This window comes from Macaca fascicularis, chromosome 12, assembly GCF_037993035.2.
Source record: "Macaca fascicularis isolate 582-1 chromosome 12, T2T-MFA8v1.1".
Lineage (NCBI taxonomy): Eukaryota > Metazoa > Chordata > Mammalia > Primates > Cercopithecidae > Macaca > Macaca fascicularis.
In genome coordinates, this window is record NC_088386.1 from 111,906,496 (window position 1) to 111,932,518 (window position 26,023).

Sequence of the window (26,023 nt, forward strand, 5' to 3'; positions counted from 1 at the left end):
TATACTAAACATATTTGTGTATGGTTTTTTGTCTGTAATATCACACATTCAAACACGTTTTTAAAAGATTTTTGTAAAAAAAAGTAAAAAACTAAGTAAAAGCCGATTCAGGACGGTGTCAAACAGTTCAGGGTTCTTTTGTTGCATACTATGTCACCAAAATTACTTCCTAAAAGGGCACAAAAGAATAGAGTGCATGGTATATAACTGTCACAAAACAAAGATTTATTAACAAGGCTAAAACAACTTTAGTTGCTAAAGGAATAAACTATTTTATCCAGCATTTAAGCAGAGTTTACTTTTTAAACATAGGTGGTGTACTGATAAGATCACTTCAAGATTCTAGAGAATAAAAAGTTCCAGCAAACTCACATGATGTGTAGGAGAAAGAAATTTCATCTTGGGAACTTCCAACGGCACTAAGACTGACTAATGCAAGTCACAAAAAAAGAAGAGGGATGCTGTGGCTTTCCAGGGAAGAAAACCTTTAAAAGTCATCCTTGTGAATTTTGGACAGCTGACTTCTTATAAAGAGCTTCCCTCCTACTTGTTGGGGGTAAAGCCCTGTACCCGGGACAGCATTCACGCCCCTTTGGCCCTCCCCTATCACTCCCCTGTCTTTCAAGCAGGCAAAAGTGCCGGCCTTGCAATGAGAATCTTCCATCTAGGGCACTTTCCTTCAGTACAAACCCTTTGTGCCCCTGCAGGCACTTCCTGTGAGTCACTGTCTGGCCCCGGAGCTTTGTACACTGCAGGTTTCTGCAGGAAGCCACAGATGAGGTGTGCCAATCTTCCCAATCTGCTCAGAGACCTGGCTCTGGAAAACCCAATAGTATGTGGTGGGAAAAAAGTCAGGCCATCTGGGCCCCGGTCTGAGAAATCTCACTGACATAAACATACTCGTCAACACTTTCTAAAAGCCCTTCCAACGGGGAGAAGACGATTTGATCAGCTCCAAGGCCGGGAGAGTCCACACTGTAAAATGAAAAACTCTACAAATGTAAAAGATTATGATACTTCTAGAGTTAGTGGTGATTCCCTTTTACATGTTGTGAGCCCTCCCTTCCCCCACCCTTCTTTCCCACTGGCACCTGGTTTCCCTAGCCTCAATGCAGGAAAAGGCCCAGTGTTTCTGGACCCCAGGCTATAACAATTCAGGGAAAGATTCAAACTCCAAACACAATTTCTAACACACACCACATAAGCAGCTAGTTCCATACCTCTCGGCGCGAAGGGCTCTGCTCTTTCTATGGCATTGAAATCTACTAGCATATGAATCCCAGTTCAACCACGTGTGCCTCTAAGCAAGTTACTGAAGTTCTCTGTGCCTCAGTTTCCTCAGTGGCCAAGTGGGGATGGCGGACATAATTACAGCCAATCCTCATTATTTGCAGATTCTGTATTTGCAAATTCGCCCACTCATCAAAATTTACCTGTAACCCCAAAATCAATACTAGTGGTGTTTCCAAGGCCATTCGTGAACATGCCTAGAGTGGCAAAAAATTTAGAGTTGCCTGAGATGCACAACCCAGCTGAGGTCAAAAGGCAACACTCAGGCTTCTTGGTTCAGCTATCAGATTGGAAACAAGTGTCCTTTTTGTGATCACTTAGCAACATTTTATTTATTTATATATTTTGAGATGGAGTCTCGCTCTGTCACCCAGGCTGGAGTGCAGTGTCTCAAAATCTCAGCTCACTGCAACCTCCGCCTCCAGGTTCGAGTGATTCTCCTGCCTCAGCCTTCAGAGTAGCTGGGATTACAGGCACGTGCCACCACGCCCAGGTAATTTTTGTATTTTTAGTAGAGACGGGGTTTTACCATGTTGGCCAGGCTGGTCTCATACTGCTGACCTCAAGTGATCCACCTGTCTTGGTCTCCCAAAGTGCTGGGATTACAGGTGTGAGCCACCGCACCCGACCCCCACTTAGCGGCTTTTTTTTTTTTTTTTTTTTTTTTTGCATTTTTGTACTTTTAGCTGGCAATTTCACTGTTTAGAATATCTCCCAAAATGTAGTGCTAAAGTACTAACATACATGTTGGATAAGCTTCACTCCAACGTGAGATATAGGGTGTTGGCCAAGAGTTCAATATTGATAGATCAACAATATATATTAAATAAGGTGTCTTTAGGCAGAAACCCATAAAACAACGTTATGTATTGATTGGTTGACAGGGATCTAATCCTGCCATCGGCCCACAGGAACCTAACCCTGTATTTCCCCTAGGAACAATGGTTTGGTATTCACTAATTCAGTGTTCAAGTGACTTTACAGAATCTAACGACCACAGACAACAAGAAACAGCTGTGCCTCATAGGGCTATGGTGGGGATTTTACTAACAGATACAGAAGAAATGGTTTAGTTTGAGTCACATTGCTTGGGGCAGAGACTGAGTTGAGGAGGAAAGTGTCTCTGACAGGGAAGTTCATCTTCCCTGCCCTCATGCTCCTGATCCTGCACAGATTGGGCTTAGTGCTTGTGACAGACTAGGCACTGTTGTAAATGCTTTCTATCTGTGGGTCATTCGGAAAAATTCAGTTTGTTTTGAATTTGGCCCACACCCGAAGGCCCTGATCAATTCCTTTTTAGAATGATCCTTTGTGTGGGCACAAAATAGTCATCTAGAGCAAACTGAGATTTTATTTTACTTTTCCCTCACAGGAATTCAGGCACTGTAGAAAAACAAAACAGTGACATCTGTTCTCCATTCATTGCCTGCAGAGGACATCAAGTTTGTTATCATGAATGGAAGCTGCAGGTGGACATCGAGATGAACAAGGAGCAAAATAGATTTGGAAGCTCATTATATGGTCCTCTTGGGTGGCTTAAAGAGAGCCACGCATAAAAACATAGCTATCATTGTTCATCCTTTCCATTTCTTCTTTTGCTTTTGAAAAATCAGACAGATGTAATGATGTTTATCAGTTATTAACAGCTAATAGAAGTTAGAGAGTAACAATTGCACTTCCCTGAAAAAGTTCAAAGTAACCCTTGTGAAAGATCCCTCAGTGCATGACGTTTACACCACAGCCAGCTCTTTTGTGTCCTGACTCAGCATCTCCCAGGCCTCTGATGTCTGTATTAGTTCGTACATGGCAGTAGGCTCCATGGTGCCAGAGGACCTGAGCATCTCTCTCCTTAAAAGTGACTGCAGCTGTGCCACCAGGAACACAAACATGCTCAGAAGAATCACATGTTCAAGCCATTCTCCTGCCTCAGCCTCCCAAGTAGCTGGCATTACAGGTGCCCGTCACCACGCCTGGCTAATTTTTTTTTAAATTTTTAATAGAGACGGGGTTCACCATGTTGGCCAGCCTGGTCTCAAACTCCTGACCTCAGGTGATCGGCCTGCCTCGGCCTCCCAAAGTGCTGGGATTACAGGTATGACCCACCGCACCTGGCCTCAGGTAGATTTTTATACGGCAAGAGCATGCTGTTATCATTGATGGAAGAAAGCCATGCTACAAAACTGAAATAATAACCAATGCTTTGGGCTCACACATTTTTCCAAAAGCATTCTGTAATGGGTTGAATAGTTTCCCCCCAAAAGATATGTCCAAGTCCTAATCCCCAGTAGCTATAATTATGACCTTATTTGAAAACAAGGGCTTTGCAGATGTAATTAAGTCAAGGATCTTGAGATGAAATCATCCTAGGTTTTAGGGCAGACTCTAAATCCAATCACTGGTGTCCTCATAAGAGAAAAGAGAGGGAGATTTTAGACACAGAGGAGAGACACATCAAAGATGAAGGGAGGCAAACAATGAGGCTGTGTGGCCACAAGCCAAGGGACACTGGGAGCCACCAGAAGCTGGAATCAGTGAAAAATGATTCTCCCCTAGACCCTTTGGAAGGACTGTGGCCCTGCTGAAACCTTGATTTCAGACTTATGGCTTCTAGAACTGTGAAAGAATAGATTTATCTTGTTTTAAAAGCCACCACGTTTATGGGAAGTGGTGGTGGCAACCCCAGAAAACTGGTGATTACATACTCCAAGTATTTCTTTTAATTAATAACATGAAATTTTGAACCAAAAGCCACTCACTATTTTACAGACAAATGATCAATGATCTAGCCACAACAAAGCAATCTATTTGCATCATTATCCTCTCCTCAATGCATACCGGTTTGTTGTTGTTGTTGTTGTTGTTGTTGTTGTTTGATCACTATTTACCCTGTTTTAGAAATGTGGTCAGTGTAGGGGAGAGTGGCATACAGAACCTCAAACCTTATATGGACGGTTGATATTGTGACTCTTAGATGACTCAGTCCTAAAATTGGGGAAAACGTGAGAAAACAGTGAGTAGATGATTCAAATATTTGGGACTGAAGCCTGGGTTAGGATCAAGGCTGTGTTAGAATCAGGCCATGTGTCCTTTCTCCAGGCCCAGACTTGTTCTTCCTTCCACAAAAATTGCTTCCATAAAAATTGCTCCTTCCATAAAAATTGCTCACTCAAAATTATTCACTGCTGAGACAGCTCTGGACAGAAGAGTTAGACAAAAGGTCAGGATTCACATTTCCTGGGTCTTCAGCCTCCTTCCGGGCACTACAGCCAGCCTCACTGCTCTGTATTCCACGTCGGGTCAAACAGAACGTCAGCTAACACAAGTCCATGGGCAGAGGACAATCAAGCCTGGAACAGCCCTTCAAGATCATGATTAAAGTCTCATCTCCTTATTCTACAAAAGAAGAAACTAAGGTTCAAGGAAGTTAGGAGACTTCCCCAGGATCTCACAGCTGGTTAATAGCTGGGATGAGGACTCTGGTCTCCTAATTCCCACTAGGCTTGGTTCACAGAGCAAGTATGCATCATGTTTAAGAAAACTAAACACAGATTCAGTGTAAAGGTCACCACTGCAGGTGAGAGCAGGATGCGGCTATGGAGAAATATGTGCGTCACTCAACTCTATTTAACGTTTTCTTTCTTAAGGTGAGTGCTAGGGTAGCTAGCTATGGGTATTAGCTTTATTATTCTTCACAATATTTTGCTTTAAATACCATTTAAAATTTTTACACATAGAAAGCAATTAATAAACAAACATTCATTGTAATTATTACTAATCAAAAACTATGGGCCAGATGCGGTGGCTCAGGCCTGCAATCCCAGCACTTTGGGAGGCCGAAGCGGGAGGATCACGAGGTCAGGAGTTTGAGACCAGCCTGGCCAACATGGTGAAACCCCGTGTCTACTACAAATACAAAAAATAGCTGGGCATGGTGGGGTGCACCTGTAATCCTAGGTACTCAGGAGGCTGAGGCAGGAGAATTACTTGAATCCAGGAGGCAGAGGTTGCAATGAGCTGAGATCATGCTATTGCACTCCAGCCTGGGCAACATAGTAAGACTTCGTCTCGAGAGAGAGAAAAAAAAAGGATTCACTCAGTTCTTATTCCATGTAGACCACTGTGCTGGGCACCACAGAGGATACTAAGGTAAGATTCAGCCTCTCCAATTTCACTGGAACTATACCACCCACCTTATAACGTAATACTAGGCAAAATGCAGTAAGTGAGCTGAGGGGTAAAAAGAAAGAAACGAGATACCATAACTTCTTGGGGAGAATTTCTAAGACTTCATCAAAAAGGTGGCAACTGAAAAGGGTAGTCTTTAAAATCTGAGCAGAGTTTTAAAAAGTAAAGAAAACAAAAAGGTGTCTCTGCTAACAATTATGGCATTGGCAATGGCACCAGGAAGAAAACCTGCATGATGAGGTTGATCAGGTTTACAGACAAAAAGACTAGAGAAAGCAAAATCAGAGAAGCCAGGGCAGCAGAAAATGTAAAAGAAAGGATGAATAGTCTGCACAGAGGTATTCCATGTACACTGAGAAAAGAACATCCAATTTCTTTCTCTTTGAAGAGAGCACTTTTCATGTAATTATACCAGAGGCAGAAACCAGATTTCAGTGCCTGGCAAACAGTAGAAGCCCAATAATTACTCACTTAATAAATGGATGCTACCCAAATGGATGCAATCCTTCAGTCCCATCTTGAGCATCAGCATTTAGAGCTGTGCTTCTCAAAGGGTGTTCCTAGACCACCTTCAGCAAAACTACCTGGTATATTTACTGAAATGCAGAATTCCAGGCTCCATCCCAGACCCAGTGAGTCACAATCTTTAGGGATGGGTCCCAAAAGCTTCATTTTAAACAAATTTACCAGGTGATTCTAAGTGGGGGGAAAATACAAAGGTGAAGAAGCAGGTGGGGGTACCGTTTACTATTCTTTAAAGACGTTTGTGCATTATACAGTGAACAGCAGAGAACAGGAGTTGAAGGGCAGGACTACAGCAGGACAAATTTTTAGTTGAGTGAAGCCTCAGCAGATTTCTAGAGAAAGGGGAAAGAAAGAATAGAAAGAAAAGAAAAGAAAAGAAAAGAAAAGAAAAGAAAAGAAAGAAAGAAAGAAAGAAAGAAAGAAAGAGAGGAAGGAAGGAAGGAAGGAAGGAAGGAAGGAAGGAAAAGAAGGAAGGAAGGAAAGAAAGAAGGAAGGAAGGAAGGAAGGAAAAGAAAGGAAGGAAGGAAAGAAAGAAAGAAAGAAGGAAGGAAGGAAGGAAGGAAGGAAGGAAGGAAGGAAGGAAGGAAGGAAGGAAGGGAAGGAAGGAAGGAAGGAAGGAAGGAAGGAAGGAAGGAAGGAAGGAAGGAAGGAAGGAAGGAAGGAAGGAAGGAAACTAGTGGGCCAGAAAGAAATACAGATGAAAATCAGAGAAAGCACAGGCATTCCCCCCGCAGGGACATGGTTCCAGAAAAAGCAAAAGGACCAAGGTCAAAAGGACCAATGTCATCAGTGGTATTGTCAGTCTGGCAAATGAGCTGGGACCAACCGTGGTTTTTCCTGAATGAACAAGAGTCCCTGGTGCATTTTGGAAAAGGACTGGAGGTGATCATGCACACAGGTGACAAATGTCTTCCCTGACCTCACCTCTTCCATGCACTATTGCCTTAGGGAGCGAAAACATGGAAACCATTCTTTCAATCAGTAAAGGATTTGGTTTGGGAACAAAAGATGTCTGAACAAAACTTTTTTTATAGATGGAAAAAAATCGACATGAAGAATGATGTTCTTAATAAAATAATAATTCGGACCATCTGCCCACAGGATTTCACCACATCAAGATTTCAAACCAGTCATTTTTGTATATAGCATGCCAGCTTCTCAAAAAGTTAGGTATACTGTATTTGCCCAAGGGAGCTGAAAACACACATCTACACAGAAATCTGTATGTATATGAATGTTCACAGCAGCACTCATAATAGCCCAAAAGTAGAAACAATCAAAATGTCTATCCACTAATGAATGGATAAACAAACTGTGATAGAGCCATACAATGAAATCTTCAGCCATATAAAGGAATGAAGTGCTGATACATGCTAAAGCACAATGAACCTTGACACCATTCTGTGAAGTGAAATAAGCCAGATACCTAAGGCCACATATTGCATAATTCCATTTATACAAAATGTCCAGAACAGACAAATCCATAGAGTCAAAAAGTAGACTAGTGGTTGCCTCAGTGGCGGCAGGAAGAGAGGGAAGAGTGACTGCAAAAGGGTATGGTGTTTCTTTTTGGGGGTGATGAAACCTGCTGGAATTAGATAGTGCTCATGCCTGTAATCCTATGACTATGGGATGCCAAGGCGGGTGCATCACGAGGTCACGAGTTCAAGACCATCCTGGCCAGCATAGTGAAACCTCATCTCTACTAAAAATACAAATAAAAAGTAGCCAGGCATGGTGGCGGGCACCTGTAGTCCCAGCTACTCGGGAGGCTGAGACAGGAGAATGGCGTCAACCTGGGAGGCGGAGCTTGCAGTGAGCCGAGGTCGCGCCACTGTACTCCAGCCTGGGCGACAGAGCGAGACTCCGTCTCAAAAAAAAAAAAAGATTGTGGTTATGGTTGCTCAACTTTGTGAATATACTAAAAACTACTGAATTGCATACTTTAAAAAATTTTTAAATCAACTAAAAAAAGTTTTCAGATCCAATCTTCAGATGCCTTGTGTAGGAAAGAACCTACAGGTACCCATATACACACATGCCACTGTTCCACGTATCCATTAATAAGCTGTTCTTCCCAAATATTCTTATATGGAAATGACGCCAGCATGACACTAAACCACATGAGACCAGTCCACTCCTACCCACATGCTCAGAATAACAATGATAATTAATTACTACAATTTATTGAGTGTTAACCATGTGTCACACTCTCTACTAAGCACTTTATATGTATTATCTCCTTTGGTCTCTCACAGCAACCCTTTGAAGTATGTACCATTATCATTCCCATTTTACAGATGAGGAAATTGAGGCACAAATAATTTTAATAACTTCTGCCAGGTCACCCAGTTGGGTGAGCAGACTCCTTCCAGGCAACCTGATTCACAAGCACTATGCTATTCCGCTCCAATTGACCCTGGGGCTTCTTAAAATCACATGCAAAATTCACTGACTTGTACTCACTAGACAGAAGCCAAGACAGGAGAGGGTCTAGATCTTAAAACCACCAGAACTATTAACTGAAACAGCAATCCTGGACAGAAAACTGGAAATACTCAGGCCTCTGAGGATGAAACTAAGCTCAAACCTGTATTTCATGTTACTAAGAGCCCTGACAAGTTCAGCATATAACCTAAGCATAAAGTTCTAGATTGTAGTTGCCCACTACCTATTAGATTAGAGATAGATTATTCCATTTCTCCCTACCCACAATAATCTAAAAATCTAAGTGGGAGTGCCATCGACAAGAGCAATCAAAAACGCCGTGTATTGTGTGTATGACTTTATATATATAATATACACGAGTTACATGTTTATATACATGTGTGCTCACCAAACAGTAAGGAGTAGATGGTAATTTCTAAGTCCTACATCCTACAAGAGGAAGATGGATAAGGGCAAAGTAATCAAAGAAGATTGCTTGAGAAGGCCTTGAAAACAGCTTTTGGTAAGGAGGAGCAAGGATAAAGGTCACCACTTGAGGGAGGGTTGGAGCGAATGAGTGGATTATTCCCACGGCCGCAAGGAGTGTACACTGTTTAATGTACTGGAAAATCACAGTGGACAGGCAGGAAGGGGTTATGTAAGATCTCCAAAGTCAAGGGGGTGTTTGGACTTGATAGAGTAAGAAAGGTAAATTATCCCTTAGAAAAAGTTGTGCAAGCTGTATTACGTGACTTGCATACTTCAAAAGAAAGAAACCCTGGCTTCGGTATAGGCTTACTCAACCCTGGGGTTCCACCTGAAATACTGTTTCCTAATTCCATTTTAAATACTCTGTTTCTGTCATGTCTACCCCTGAGGCATGACCTAGTCCAGCCTCGATTTCAGCAAACTCGAGATAGAAAATCATTGCTTAAAATCACAGCCCTGAACAAAACTGGGCCGGTATGGTCTCTTCACAAAGCCTCTTAGCTTATTGCTAATGAGTATTACATTTCCTCACACTTCACAGCCTAACCTGTAATGAATCAACATCCTAGTGAATAGGCTGCCCCTTGATGAAACATGCGTTTTTTTCATGTGAAAAATATTTCCTCATACTCAGTCACTGGAATCGTCTTCTCTGGGTTAATAAAATTGAATGAGAAATAGACAACTTTTTTTGCTGAATGACACAGAAATCCACAGCCGCCCGTTTCACTGTAATATACCGATCAAATACCCAGTCACAGCTGTATTTTATCAGACGCCTATGGAAACTTCTGATCAACTTCTCTCCCTTACTTCCCTGCCCAGGCAGGACACCCGAATTCTTGGCACTTTGTACAGACATCCAGCTGGGTCTCAGGTGTCTCCGAAGATTTGTGCTTTTCGGCAAAAATCTTACCCAAGAATTAAACGCAAAACATCCTATAAGGAACCAAGGGGCTGAGATGGCGCCTCCGCGTGCCCTTCCAGCAAGCCCACCTCCCCAACTCACACAAGCACACAGGTGTCCACACTCCCGGCGCCCGGCCTGGGCCCAGGTAAGCCCAGATCCCGGCCCGGGCGGTGCACCCACCTGACCAGGGGCTCCTTCTCAGGCAGGGCGCGCTCCTCCAGGCACTTGCACCGGCAGCAGCAGCACACGGTCCTCAGCCAGTCCCTCAGCCCCATGGAGAGCGAAGGGCCCCACCGGCGCCGAGAGCCTGGGGGCCTGTCGCCGCAGCGAGCGATCGAGGCTGGGGCGCGGCCACGGGGCCGGCGTCCAGGTGCGGGGACAGCGGCAGCCCGAGCGTCGCGGGCTGGTCCGCGCGCATCACGCCGCGGCCGGGGACGCGGGCGAGGGCTGCAGGCCGCGCGCCCTCCTCTACTTGCGTTTTGTTTGGGGCGTGAGTTTTCTTGGGGCTTTTTTCCCTCTCTTTTAATTCCTCGAGCGCAATTTGGGGCGCATGCGTCCCCGAGACGCCCCGCTGCCGCCCTCTAAGGGGGAAGCGGGGACTCCAGCCAGTCCTCAAAATCCCAGGGCACCGAAGACTGGCAGCCAGGCTGGGGGAGGGCGGAGAGGGGAAAGCCCTAGAGCCACAGAGCACGAGGTTGGGCTGAATCTATTCATACCTTTTATTGGCTTCACTGCGCGAGGAAATTAAAGTTCCTTATCCACCCCCACACGCCTTCAAAGCAGAGTTTTGGGCATGTTTTTGATGTCAGCTCCACACAGAGTAAAAGTTACCAAAAGAGCATGGATTGATGCATCTAGACGTAGGGGGTTTTTTTTGTTGTTGTCGTTTTTTTTTTAAGTAATATATTTACAATGATTTGAAAAATTGTTTTCAAACCTCCTAGTCCTTAAGTAGCCCCTATTTGTGAAGCAACCACTTGTGAGTTTCCAGAGTTATTTATTTATATGCAGTTGTATTTATTTGTGCTTGTACAGACTTGTTAATATATGTACCTGTCCTCCTCCCTTTGACCCAGACAGCGGCAAACTCCACACATTTCTGCACCTGGCTTGTTTGACTCATTGTATCATGGAGGCTGTCCCATGTCAGCGCGTGGATATCCTCCTCTCATTTTAACCGTTTCATGCTAAGCAGTTTTAAGGATGCCCACATGTTACTTACTCAGACCCCTATCGATAGACATATGGGTGGATTCCAGCCTTTTGTTATTAAGATAATGCTGCAGTGAACATTCTTGAACCAACGTATTTGAACACATCTGCAAGAATATCTATTGGATAGGCCGGGCGCGGTGGCTCACCCCTGTAATCCCAGCACTTTGGGAGGCCGAGGGGGGCGGATCAAGAGGTCAGGAGATCGAGACCATCCTGGCCAACATGGTGAAACCCCATCTTTACTAAAGCTACAAAAATTAACCGGGCGTGGTGGCACGCTCCTGTAGTCCCAGCTACTCAGGAGGCTGAGGCAGGAGAATTGCTTGAACCCGGGAGGCGGAGGTTGCAGTGAGCCGAGATCACACCACTGCACTCCAGCCTGGGTGACAGAGCAAGACTCCGTCTCAAAAAAAAAAAAAAATTAAATTAAAAACAAAAAATATCTATTGGATAAATTTTGGCAGTTGAATTGCTGGGTCATTGGTCTGGGGCCTTTTTAATTTTGATGGATCTTGCCAAATTGCTCCCCAAAGAAATAATCCGAATTTGCACTCTGACCAGCAACATATGAAAGTATCTACTTCCCTATACCCTCGCCAAATACAAGGTTCAATCTAAAGTGTTGTCTTTTCCAGTCTGATTTATTCAACAAATATTTATGGAGCATCTCATGTGTTATGTGCCGGGCATTTTCTAAGAGCTGGGAATACAGCAGTGAATGAAACAAATACGAATCTTTACTCTCATGGAGCAAACGTTCTAGTGGGAAGTCAGACAAAGCATTATTCAGTATGTTAGGAGCCGATATGTACTATGGAGAAAAATAAGGCGAGGAAGGGAATAAGAAGTGCCAGGGAGAGCGGGGTGTGTGTATGTGTGTGTGTGTGCGCGCGCGCGCGCATGTGCGTGCGTGCGTGTGCGCGCGTGCGTGTGTGTGCGCGCATGCGTGTGTGTGTTGCGTGGAGCGGAGTGGTGCCTGCACTTTTAAATGAGGTGGTCAGGGAAGGCCTCGCGGAGACTGTGAGATGTAAGAAAAACTTGAAGGAGGTGAGCAAGCTAGCCATGATACTGCCAGGAAGAGTATTTCAGGCAGAGTGAACGCTATGGGCAAAACCCTAGAGGAGGGAGAATGAACTATAGGGTACCTGCGAGAGAGTATGAACTCCAGGGGCCCTAGAGAGAAGGGGGCCATGGAAGGGGAAGAGTTATAGGAGGTAGTGGAACATGGGACGTTGTAGGACATTGATTGCAAGGACTCTGGATTTTGCTCCACATGAGCTGAGCAAATCTTCAGAGGTTTTTGAGTAGAGGGAACGATATGGTCTGACTAAGATGGTAATAGGATCCACTGGCTGCTGTCTTGAGAAAAATCTAGGTGTCAAGGGAGATGTATATGGAGGCCCTTCTAATGGTCCAGGTGACAGATGACAGTGGTTTAGACCAGGGTGGTGGGTGGTAACAGTCTAGGTGATAAGGAATGGCTGGACCCTGGATGGAATTTGAAGGTAGAGCCAACAGAATATGCTGAAGGATTGTAAGTAGGGTGTGAAAAAAAAAAGAAAAAAAGAAAAAAGTGAGTCCCAAGTTTTGGATTTATAAACTTGCAGGCTGAATCTCCACTGGCTGAGATAGAGGAGTGTGGGAGGAACCGGTTTGGAGGGTGAGGAGGAGGAGCAAGAGCTTATGAAAGTGTCAGTCCTCATGGGCGGTGAATTATTTTTAAAAGTGTCTTACTACACACAGGTTCGTCCTGTTCCAGCTACAGTGTGAGGGTGAAGGGACTTATCTAGTACATATTCATTGAGAGGCTACTAAGGGATAAGTAAAAATAACAGAAGGTCCCTGCAGCCTCTGGCTTAGCTGAGGAGACAGGATATGGACCCATCATGAAACATTAACAGGATGTGACGGAGAACCAGCTGTCACCAGACAGCACAGGACTGTGTTGTCATGCCCACACCATGTCGCTTACCACTTGCACCTGGTGCCAGGATGAAGGCTGAGTGTGGTTTTAGAAAGCACACTTCCTACTGGCTGGAAAATCCCCTGGTAAAAATGACTGTATTCTGAAATTAGATTTTGGATTTTGAGATAATCCACCTAGGTTCAAGTAGAAAGTGAGTAAAGGAGGGTCCCAAAATGTGAACTCAGCTAGCAAGAAAATGAAATCTAGGGACAGACAACTACTAGTAACTATTGGAGTTGGATTTGCTGAGAATGGAGAAATTGGAGCATTCAGCTCCTGGAAAATATAGGTGCTGTGCCCCATTACTAACTTTGATTTTTAAACATGTCACTTATTTTTCTGAACCTCAGTTTTCTAATCTGTGAAATACAGGTGACAAGTCTTACCCTATTCAACACAGTTGTCAGACTCAAATGACACAGTTTTAAAACCTTTATAAAACGCTGAAGAAATATCAGAATTCAATATTATTAAACAAATTCAAATAATATAGGCTCGTTGGGGGAAATGTCTGCTCCAGCACTACTTGGCTTGCATATGACATTTGTACCTCTGCAATATACAGACACCTTTTATGTGGTTTGTTTCAGACAGGGTATTTGTAGAAAGCCATATTGATAGAAAGCCACAAAACTACATCTATTTAACAAACTTGATCAAGAGGTTAATGTCCTGCCTTGCTAAGGATTATGTGGAATGTTTGCCAACTCTAACAGTTACTAACATTTTTAAAATTAATTTTAAGTTCTAAAACTTCTAAATGAAATAGTGTTCTAAAAAATTGGAATATTACAGTTCAGATTTCCTCTGTTGACTGTCCACAACGCTAATCTCTTTTCTACCTCCACCCCCCACATTCCCCAGGGTAATCATTATTATCAATATGGTACAAACCTTTTTCTGGACACATAAACACGTATGTGTACTTGTGATGTAGCATCATTGTGTGTGCTGTTATTATCGGTAGTGAGTTTTATTTTGTTTATCTAAAAGGCATGCATGCATCTATTTGCAAGCTTTTTCTACTTAATAATATGTCTTGGAAAGCAACGCTTGTTAGTATACATAATACTACCTCATTCTTATTAACTGATATGAGTATTCTGTTTATTAGGTTTTAAGGGATTTTTAGATCAGTATTTTTCTTAGCATTCATCTTCCCAGAATTTTAGTGCCTTCACAGTTTCCTTGTTGATAAATTACAACTTTGATAGGAATGAAAACATGACCAAACTGTCCAGTTTCACATTCAAATGTGGTAGCTGAGATCACATTCTGACAATCCCATTTCCTATTTCAGATATCATTCACAGGGGAGCAGCAAGCTTCCCCTTTTTTAGAATGGTGCTAGATGGTTCCTACTGCCTGAGTTGAAGCCAACACCACCAACCACAGGCAGCAGCATCTGACTTTTACCAAGAGCCCCCTTGGCACCTGCTGTCCGGGGAGTAGGCAGTCCCCTGACATCAGTGACTCATAGACCCATTATCTGCTTGTTTCCAAGGCAGACCTGCTGGCTCCTATTTTCAGATTTCCCCATAGCAGGGGAAACTCTAGAGTCTGGTTTGAAAACAACTAGTAGAATTTGCAGGCCCCTGTCTTTAAGAATTTTTTGACGACTTCTGGGAGTTAGAGGAAAAGGCATAGGCAGGGAGGAAGAAGTAGAAATTCAAAACATTTAAGCTTCGCCCAGGCACGGGGGCTCATGCCTTTATAATCCCAGCAGTTTGGGAGGCCAATGTGGGTGAATCACCTGAGGTCAGGAGTTTGAGACCAGCCTGGCCAATATGGTGAGACCTCGTCTCTACTAAAAATATTTTTTTTTAAATTAGCCAGGAGTGGTGGCACATGCCTGTAATCCCAGCTGCTCGGGAGGTTGAGGCAGGAGAATCACTTGAACCCAGGAGGCAGAGGCTGCAGTGAGCTAAGATCACACCACTGCACTCCAGCCTGGTCGACAGAGTGATACTCCACCTCAAAAAAAAATTTAAAAAATTAAGCTCCTATGGCACATCATTAACACATTTCACCAAAAAGTTGTGCTTAGACAACATAGCAAGAGCTGGTATCATTCAGTTATTCGTTCTACAAAAATTTATTAAGCCAGGCACTGGGAATACAATGGTGAACTAGAATGTGGGGTCCATTCATGGAGTAAGGGACTTTCTTTTGTTCTTTGCAATATCCCCAACATCTAGAACAGTGCAGACCTTGCCATACAACAACATCTAGAACAATGCATGCACATAGTGCACACTTAACAAATGTGCTGAATAAACGCAGGAAAACAGAAAAAGATATTTAGTGTTGACATGGAAGGTTATGTTTAATTCTGAGGAGTCTATTTATGAGCTCCCCAAATCCAGCAGAAAAAAACTAACAAGCACTTTCTTCCTTAGAGAAAAAAGAGAGCTTCTGAAACAAAACAGTATTCTGAGCCAAGCATCATCACTCACCCCAAGTGATCCAAGATAGAGAAGCAACATGCCTCACCTCTCCACAGAAGTCACATTAGGGAGTGACATGACTAACATCACCAAAGTAAAATCCAGCCACGGGTCCTTAAAGAGTCTCTTGTTTCTGCCTCTGTAGTATCCCTCACTCTGCCTTTTGGTAACAGCGTTTTGTTTTCCTTTGAAGAACACGCCCCCAATTCCATAGGTTGGCTATAAGAATGAAGGTACCCTCCATCCCTCACCCCTAACCCTCAACAAGAAATGGACATGTGACCAAGACATTGACTTGTGACCAAGATGAGCCAATCACTTTTTCTATAATTTGCATCTTAAGGGCAAAGACTCAAAGTTGGAAAACAGTTGGAGTTGAGGCATGATTGATTTTAAGGGTAGCATTGCTGTAGGCGTTAGATGCTTAGAGCTTTCCTGCTCTTGCATTTCCGAAACAAGGTCTGTTAGTCTAGCTGTTTAGTATTCCCATCATTCTATGGGTTACTCCATAACTTGTCAGTCAACACTAATTTTTTTTTTCTTTTTTGGCTTAAGTTAACCAGTGTTAGAGTCTGTTGCTTTCAAAACTAACCCCATACAGTCACCTGAAGTAGGTTAAGAGGCAGGAAAAGGGTAATTGTGATGAGAGAGAGAGAGCTAATCCTGAAAGAATACAACCCTCTTTTAGGCAGGGTACAACACACCAAAGTTTGGTTTAGTCAGGTGAGATTTTTATTTCTGTGTATCTGCTTTGCTTCACCTCCCTGAAGAGAAACAGACACTATCTATCGGTTTCCATCTGTTCTATCACTCTGTCGTTTCCCATAATACAAATGACTTTCTACATTTTCAAATTTTTTTTTTTTTTTTAGACAAACACTTGCTCTTTCACCCAGGCTGGAGTGCAGTGGCACAATCTCGCGATCTCGGCTCACTGCAAGCTCTGCCTCCCGGGTTCACGCCATTCTCCTGCCTCAGCCTCCCAAGTAGCTAGGACTACAGGCGCCCACCACCACACCCGGCTAATTGTTTTTGTATTTTTAGTAGGGACGGGGTTTCACCATGTTACCAGGATGGTCTGGATCTCCTGACCTTGTGCTCTGCCCGCCTCGGCCTCCCAAATTGCTGGGATTACAGGCGTGAGTCACCACGCCCAGCCTCAAACTATTGTGAGTCACCACGCCCAGCCTCAAACTATTTTTATCGGATGCAGTTTGTTGGTCAGTTTCACTTCCCCTCCTTCCCCAAAGTATATACTCTAGGAAACCTTAATAGTCATAGTCTTTTCTTATTCTTCAGTTCCAAACAACAAACCTATTATAACTTCTCAAAATTCAGTAGAGATTACTCTCTAGGCAAGTTCATACTCGGGAATAATTCTGCCCTTTTAAAAAGAGAAAGTAATTTTTCCCAGGGAGAAAAAAAAAACACACATAAGCTGGGCTGGAAGAGGTGTAGAGCACAGTAAGATGTTTTTCTCCAAGAAAATTTGGTTATTTCAGCTCTTCAACGAAGGGATTCTAACCCCGTTGTGTGTCTAACACTTTTTTGTGTAGAGATTTATGACCTTTATCCTCTGGATATTAATCGTCTTCTAATTATTAAGGACAAAAAACATCACTCAAACGAGTTTAAGTATAAGAAGAAATGCACTGCCTCAAGTAACTGGAAACTTCAGACGTAATGCCAGCTTTAGACATAACTGGACCAAGGCCCTCCAAAGATAAAATAAACATTGGTCTCTTTTCATCTCTGAGCTCTGAGTTATGGCATTCTCAGGTCCCTACTAGGCCTGAATTGCACCCTCTTTTCTGTTAGTGATCTTAGCAGAAAGAGGATAGCTCCTTCCCAGACAGTTGATCAACAGGCCCAGCCTTGACTCTCCTGGGCCCAAATAGAACCAATTGCTCTGCTCAGAGGGAGGAAATACATCTCCCCAGCAGGTTCTAGTCTCATGCACACCCTTGCAGAGCTCAAGTGAAGAGGAACTGGGGAGACAGGAAAGGGCTAAGAGTGGGAAAGGTCTCGTTTCCAAAGGAAAATCAACTGGAAACACAAAAAGGGGAATGGATCCTGGCAGGGCCAGAGAAAACATCCACAACTCTTGGTAATGGCAGCTGCCAATGCACTGTTTCAAGCAGGGTGTGTGTATCCAAGGAGGACCACCATCTAGAATGGACAGAAAGGACCCCACAGGGAATTGTCCTGTGGGGCCAAAGCCCCACAAAACACACTACAGGAGTTCTCTGCAAGAGTAACGTCAGACTCCCACTGCGTCCCTTAAAAATTCAGATAGAAAACTGGTGACCTCACCAACATCTACCCCCAAACCAAACAGACAGAAATGATTTCACTGAGTGTAAAGGGACTCTCATCTGAGACTGTCGGCAGAAGCAGAGTTTCTCACAGAGCGATGACCCTAAAGACCTGCACTAGGATCCCTAAGGATGCTTATTCAAACTCCAGATTCCTGGGCCCTATTTGACATCATCTGAATTGATGTTCTTTGGTAGGGCCCAAGAATCTGTGTTTTTTACTATTTCTCGGGCTTTTTGGGCTTTTTTGAGATGCGGTCTCACTCTTGTCACCCAGGTTGGAGTGCAGCGGTGCGATCTCGGCTCACTGCAACCTCTACCTCCTGGGCTCAAGCAATTCTCCAATCTCAGCCTCCCAAGTAGCTGGGACCACAGGCATGCACGAAAACAACCAGCTAACATTTTGGTTTTTTGTTTGTTTGTTTGTTTGTAGAGACGGAGTTTCACCATGTTGCCCGGGCTGGTCTCGAACTCCTGAGCTCAGGCGATCCACCCACCTCGGCCTCCCAAAGTGCTGGGATTACAGGTGTGAACCACTGTACCTGGCCAAATCTGCATTTTTAAAAGGCTCCCAAGCTCCAGAGGCTTGGGAATTCTGAGGCATGTCAAATTTATGAACCACTGGCAGGGTTGTTTAGAGTATGGCCTTTGGCATAACAGTGCCTCCCTGTGGCTGCTGTCAGGACTGGGTGAAATAATACACAGAAAGCCCTTAGTACAGTGTCATGGGAAATGGGAAGCACTGCGTAAACGTTAGCTGCAATTATTGTTAAGTATTCATACTTCAGTCAGATCCAACCCCATCACCTTCCATAGGCAACTGTGACCATCTGAAACGATTCGACTCAACAAGTATTTATTATGAACCGTGTAAGCATGGCACTATGCTCAACCTCTTCTGCAATGCAAAGAAGAAAAACAAACAGTACTTGGCCGGGGGTGCTGCCTCATGCCTATACTCCCAACACGTTGGAAGGCCAACGCAGGTGGATCACCTGAGGTCAGGAGTTCAAGGCCAGCCTGGCCAACATGGTGAAACCCCATCTCTGCTAAAAACACAAAAATTAGAAAAATTAGCTGAGTGTGGTCGCTGGCTGGCACCTGTAATCCCAGCTACTCAGGAGGCTGAGACAGGAGAATTACTTGCACTTGGGAGGTGGAGGTTTCAGTGAGCTGAGATCGTGCCACTGTGTTCCAGCCTGGGTGACAAGAGCAAAACTCTATCTCGAAAAAAAATAATAACAACAGTACTTATCCTTAGTGTACTACCCAGAGCCAAAAGTAGAAAATTATGAAACTCAAATGTTCTGTGTTCATCGGTGCCTTCAGTCACCCATCCTTCGGTTCCTACCATATCTTCTTCCCTACCTCACCCCCATCTTTCCTATGATTAACTATGCTGCCATCTCTAAGTAGATTCTTATAGCTAGCTATGTTGTCATCTCTAACTAGACTCCCATGGTTAATTATACTGCTACATCTAACAATATTCCCACTTTGATTATATCTCCATCTCTAACTATGCTCCTATATCGAACTCTGTTGTCACAGCTAATTCTCCTGCCATAACAAACACTTTCCAGATGCCCGGAACAGTCTCAAGTCTCAGCCCCGGAGATGAGATTTGGAATTCAACCTCTTCCTACCTCCGGAAGACAAGCCCCCTACAATTCCAAGTTTTCTGTGTTCTCCAAAGTCTCTCCATATTAAACCTAACCAAAATTAAACATAAGCCTGGACCCAGCTATCATGGGTGCGCTTCCTAATTCAATTAAACTCTAAGAAGCAGAAGTAGAGTTTCTAAGAAGCATTTATTAAGCACTTGCTATATGCAAGGTGACTCAAAGTTACAAAATAGGAGAAAATATGCATCAAAAACTGTAGTAGGAGAAAAGCTGAGCATCATTCACATTTGCTATGAAAGGCCACCGAAGGCTTGCCTCAACTTGAAGCCCAGATCCTTCCCCATCTGAGTGTTAAAGATAACCGATTTATGCCTGTGGGTTTTTAGTTCGCCATTCCTTTATATGGTTTCTTTCTCCACAACACTCAGGAGATACTTCGACAGGCCAGAACCCTGCAACTCTCCCGGCCAAGTTCTACAAAAGTAAAGACAGCAGGTAGACTTCCCCACAAAGGTTATATACAAACCTTAGACTTCCCTACAAAGGTTATTTACAAACCTTCCTATAATCCTCTGTGCTGCCACCTCCTGGCTTCCAATTGTAAATTCACTGCAGTCTCTGGAGATGGGGCTAAGGATCTCAAACAGGTTCGGAAGCTTTCTTTTACTCCACAGATGGAGAGCTGCTGTGGCCACAATGCCTGTATGAGCCTAGAGCTTACAGGGACATAGTAATATTTAGGTGGGAGATTTAAACTAGCTGTAAACTAAACTCTAAACCTGTTAGGGCACTGCTAAATTGAGCAATAGGTAAGTCCTCTCTTTTCTTGGCTACCATGTGCCAAATAGCATTGATTATTGCATTACTATTTCATTTCATCTTATTAAGCACTGGTATTTGATTTATTAGCCTGAAAACCATGGGAAAATGTATAAGCCACTAGATATATTTCTTAAATAATACAAAGGAAGCAATTTAAATGAACCATTAAAACTTTTTGTTTTTACATTTTATTTCTCTCTCTCTGTCTCAGAGTGTGTGTGTGTGTGTGTGTGTGTGTGTGTGTGTGTGTGTGTGTGTCAGTGTCAGAGTCTCTCTCTGTTGCCCAGGCTGGAGTGCAGTGGCACAATCTCATCTCACTGCAACCTCTGCCTCCGGGATTGAAGCGATTCTCCTGCACCAGCCTCCTGAGTAGCTGGGATTACAGGTGCCCACCACCATGCCCACCACCATGGCCAGCTAATTTTTATATATTTAGTAGAGACAGGATTTCACCATGTTGGCCAGGCTGGTCTCAAACTCCTGACCTGAAGTGATCTGCCCACCTTGGCCTCCCAAAGAGCTGGGATTACAAGTGTGAGCCACCACACCTGGCCAGCCTCTCCAATTGATAAATGCTTAATATTAGATATTTTCGGCCGGGCGCGGTGGCTCACGCCTGTAATCCCAGCACTTTGGGAGGCCGAGGCGGGCGGATCACGAGGTCAGGAGATCGAGACCATCCTGGCTAACACGGTGAAACCCCGTCTCTACTTTAAAAATACAAAAAATTAGCCGGGCATGGTGGCGGGCGCCTGTAGTCCCAGCTACTCGGGAGGCTGAGGCAGGAGAATGGCGTGAACCCGGGAGGCGGAGCTTGCAGTGAGCTGAGATCCGGCCACTGCACTCCAGCCTGGGCGACAGAGCGAGACTCCGTCTCAAAAAAAAAAAAAAAAAAAATATTAGATATTTTCCTTGACAAAAGTAGAGGACCCTTTCAAGCATATGCATGAGTACCCTTTGAACCAGTGCGTGGAGTTGAATCTGTCCGCCTCTAAGTGCTTCTCTCCCTTCCCATGCCGAGCCTTGCAGGGTCTTCTCCCCATGAGCTGTTTTCAATTTAGAAAGGCCTTGTCACTTCAGGTAGGGAATTTAAACTGAGCCACCCCTCCCTATAGCACACATCTTTCCTACGTACCCTGTAAGAAGATCAGGTGCTAGCCAGGCACGTTAGCTCAGGCTTGTAATCCTAGCACTTTGGGAGGCTGAGGCGGGCAGATCACCTGAGGTCAGGAGTTCAAGACCAGCCTGGCTAACATGGCGAAATCTCATCTCTACTAAAAATACAAAAATTAGCCGGATGTGGTGGTGGGCACCTGTAATCCCAGCTACTCAGGAGGCTGAGGCAGGAGAATTGCTTGAACCCAGTAGGCAGAGGTTGCAGTGAGGAAAGATCACACCACTGCACTCCAGCCTGGGCGACAGAGTGAGTCTCAGTCTGAAAGAAAAAAAAAAAACAGGCCGGGCGCGGTGGCTCAAGCCTGTAATCCCAGCACTTTGGGAGGCCGAGACGGGTGGATCACGAGGTCAGGAGATCGAGACCATCCTGGCGAACACGGTGAAACCCCGTCTCTACTAAAAAATACAAAAAACTAGCCGGGCGAGATGGCGGGCGCCTGTAATCCCAGTTACTTGGGAGGCTGAGGCAGGAGAATGGCGTAAACCCCGGAGGCGGAGCTTGCAGTGAGCTGAGATCCGGCCACTGCACTCCAGCCCGGGCGACAGAGCGAGACTCCGTCTCAAAAAAAAAAAAAAAAAAAAAGAAAAAAAAACAAAAAATTACAAATAAAGGAGGCCCAGTGCCCACTCTTTTGTCCCTAGGCCAAATGACTTATCACAAGTACTTCTCAGTCCAAGGGAGAGCAGAACCTGTCCAGTTGTTGTTAAACAAATGTGGTTTCTTGCCTATAGAAAATGTATTGGCTGGGTGTGGTGGTTCATGCCTGTAATCCCAGCATTTTGGGAGGCCGAGGCGGGTGGATCACCTGAGGTTAGGAGTTCAAGACCAGGTTGGCCAACACAGCGAAACCCCATCTCTACTAAAAATACAAAAAAAAAAAAAATCACCTGGGCATGGTGGCCCATCCCTGTAATCCCAGCTACTTGGGAGGCTGAGGCAGAAGAATTGCTTGAACCCGGAAGGCAGAGATTGCAGTGAGCCGAGATCACGCAATTGCACTGCAGCCTGGGCAATGGAGCAAGACTCTGTCTCAAAAAAAAGAAAGAAAACGTATTATAAAGATGCACTGGCATAACAGTTTGACTCAAAATTTGAGTATTCCTTTCATGATTCCTGGCACTATGACATCCCTGAAAAGCAAGAGAATGCATGAAAATGCACATCTCATTTTAATGTTTATGTTTTCTCCTATGGCAACATAGGAGAATGGTTTTGTAGGAACGCAAAACTTATTAACAAAGGCAAAATCCTTAGCTGCCGCCCCACTGATACCTAGAAGAGGTTGATTCAAAGATCTCGACAGGGAAAAATCGTAAAACTAGGAGAGAAGACCTCTACTACCCACAGACAGTGCAGCAGCCAAAGAGCAAAGCTTCTCGGCTTAGAGGAGGTGCAGACCTTCCTTCCTTCTCTGTAACTGGCAGGAAATCTGGTACTGCCGATCAGCTTCCCAGGAAAGCTAACTGTGAGATGGAATTTAGCACACAGATTTATTATAAGTGCGCATGGAACCAACACCTGGGGAAAAGAAGGGCACGAAGGAACTGATTGGGCCTCAGTCAACCCTACGGGGAGTTCTAAAGACAGAATGAAAATTTAGAGCTGTTCTGAGTCGGTGAGCGAGAACTGGCCCTCTCTGTCCCCTCCATGACCATCAGTCTTTGGATGAGGGCTACTGGGGAAGGGAACATGGCCCTGGCCGAGGCAGCCCTCTTCAGCGGAGGCTGTCCCAGATGTGGGCTGACAGCTAGGGCCGTGGCTGGCAACACTTCCAGCAGCTTCTTCCTTCCGGAGGGAGGATCTAGGGCCCACCAATCTCAGCAGCCACTGCCCGGCAATCCCTGCACCAAAATCCATCCCTGTGGGCAGTCACACAAGCTCAGGATTTCCTTCCCCTCAAAATGCCAGGAATTCTTTTATCAGATTTCTTTAACATAAGAGTAAGTCCTCCAGGCATGATCACTTAAGCCTTCGGCCCTTTGGAGAGAACATTCTAGAAATAAATTTCAGGAAGTTGTTCACAAGTAGAAGCAATCTCACCCACATAAACATGATGAAAGCTCTTCCCTAGATGTACTGACATATGTGACAACGTGGATGACCCTCAAAAACATTATGATAAGTGAAAAAAGCCAGACACAAAAGGTCACACATTATATGATTCAATATACATTAAATATCCATAGAGAGAGACATAACTCCAGCTGGTGGCTGCTGGGGGCAGGGGAGGGGGATGGAATATGAAGAGCAACTGCTTAATGTGTATCGAGTTTCTTCTTAGGATGATGAAAAAGTTTTGAAACTAGACAAAGATGATAACTACACAACATTGTGAATATACTAAATGCCACTGGATCATTCGTTTTAAAATGGTTAATTTTGTTTTATTTATTTATTTATTTATTTTGAGATGGAGTCTCATTCTGTTGCCCAGGCTGGAGTGCAGTGGCACGATCTCAACTCACTGCAACCTTCCCAGGTTCAAGCGATCCTACCGTCACAGCCTCCTGAGTAGCTGGGACTACAGGCATGCGCCACCATGCCTGGCTAATTTTTGTATTTTTTGTAGAGATGGGGTTTCACCATGTTGCCCAGGCTGGTCTTGAACTCCTGAGCTCAAGCAGTCCACCCACCTCTGCCTCACAAAGTGCTGGGATTACAGGCTTGAGCCACCACAACTGGCTAAACTGGTTAATTTTTATATTATGTCGTTTTCACCTCAATTAAATGAAATGGGGTAAAACATACACACACACACACACACACAATCAAACCCAAAAATCCCTGGGAACAGCCCACTTTATGAAAATTAACCCTCTACTATAAGAACCTTAATTTTTTAATAACTTGGAATTATTAAAATGTTGTTACTTTGTCTTCAGAGCAAACTTAAATCACACAAGGCAAATCAGGTAAAACTATCTGTACTTAAAATCAAGCATCCTATCCATGTAGTAGGCTCTGGAGAGCCAAATTATGTAAATCTGTACTTTAAACATGAGAGATAACTTCTGTCTACATGTAAAGAATATTTTCCATCGAAAGGAGTTTGAAGTATTATGATCATATACTCTTTTAAGTTTCTTGAAATAAAAATGATGTTTAGAGATTTCAGGGTGTCCAAAATAATTATCTGTTTGCAAAGGCACACTCCAAACAATTCAAAGATACTTGATGAAATCATTCATCTCTTATTGGTAAAATGTGAAAAGTGGGATAGGAATATTCTGCTGTAATACATTTGGTATTTGGTGAGAGAAAGACAAAACAATGGTGTGAATATACTTGCTGGAAGCTAAAAAATATGTGAATTAAAGTATCTTTAAACAAATAATGCTGTGCCACCACCACTTCACCACTATTACCCAGTAGAGTTAGAAGCTCCCTAAGAGAAACTTAACTTTGAAGTAAGAATAGTAGCCCAAAAACCACAAGGTAGCCAGACACAGTGGCTCACCCCTGTAATCCCAGCACTTTGGGAGGCCGAGGCGGGGAGATCATTTGAGACCAGCCTGGCCAACATGGTGAAACCTCCATCTCTACTAAAAATATAAAAATTAGCTGGGCGTGGTGGTACATGCCAGTAATCCTTGGGAGACTGAGGCACGAGAATCACTTGAACCTGGGAGGCGGAGGTTGCAGTGAGCCACGATCACACCACTGCACTCCAGCCTGGGTGACAGAGCAAGAATCTGTCTCAAAAAAAAAAAAAAAAAAGAAAGAAAGAAAATGGAAAAAAGAAAGAATTGGATAAAAGCATTCATTTACCCCAATTCCCCTAATGGCCATACCAGCCTACCTCCACTTCACAATCAATCCCATTAATCCCAATCCAGATTCGATGTCTCACAGCTAAATCTCCCAGCAAGTCTTACCTACCTTCTTCTGAGGACCTCATCTTCCTCCTCATCTTTCACTATAAACTCAAATGGAACCTCTCTATTTCTCTGTATTTTTGTATTTCTTAAATCATCAAGAATTTTTAAAAGACTTCAGTAAAACCAGAAATAGGCTGTTCCTCTCTTCTTGGTTCATCTGAGAACAGGAAGTCAAAGGCAACTAACAAAATAGCCTTTGGTAGACAGCTTTTCATGCAGAAGGTAAAATTACAGGGTAAGAAATTCTGACTTATATCTACTGTGAATCACTTACAGAAATGACTCTTTTTCTTCAGATGCTTGCTATTTAAGTCCATGATAATCATTTGCATTTGAAAAAGCTGACTCTGTTGAGTCATAGTTAGAACTACAAACTCTGACTAAACTTGTAACTCAGTCCAGACAAATGAAAACAAAAGCCAAATAGTCCAAAATATGCAAGAGAAACAAGGAATATTGTTTTTGCTTTCCTGATTTCTTTGAGTTTTTTTCCAAATTTACCAACGGGATATAATTTTCCCACTCAAAGCATATGAACTCAGGTACAACAATGCTACAGAATAATTGGATGACATTGTCCATTTCTTGCAACCCTCCATTTACCCAACTGGCTTATGCTAGAGCTGACTCACTGGTAATGCTAACCCAGCATGGGAGGCTGACCAGGGGTACAGACAGGGTTCTTCCTAGGGCCTGCAGAGCAGAATCCAGGTCAGAAGGCAATAGCTTTGCACCATCAAACGTATATTCTA

At 43.9% G+C, this 26,023-nt stretch overlaps 1 protein-coding gene across 1 annotated transcript in view; it reads right to left on the reverse strand.

Moving 5' to 3' along the window:
* The window catches only part of MREG (melanoregulin), a 74,447-nt gene extending 64,056 nt beyond the window's left edge, over positions 1-10,391 (reverse strand). Inside the window, exon 1 of the mRNA XM_005574222.4 lies at positions 10,007-10,391. Coding sequence (XP_005574279.2) covers positions 10,007-10,101 — 95 coding nt within the window. The 5' untranslated portion in view covers positions 10,102-10,391. The remainder of the gene's footprint in view (positions 1-10,006) is intronic.
* Positions 10,392-26,023: the final 15,632 nt, after the last annotated feature.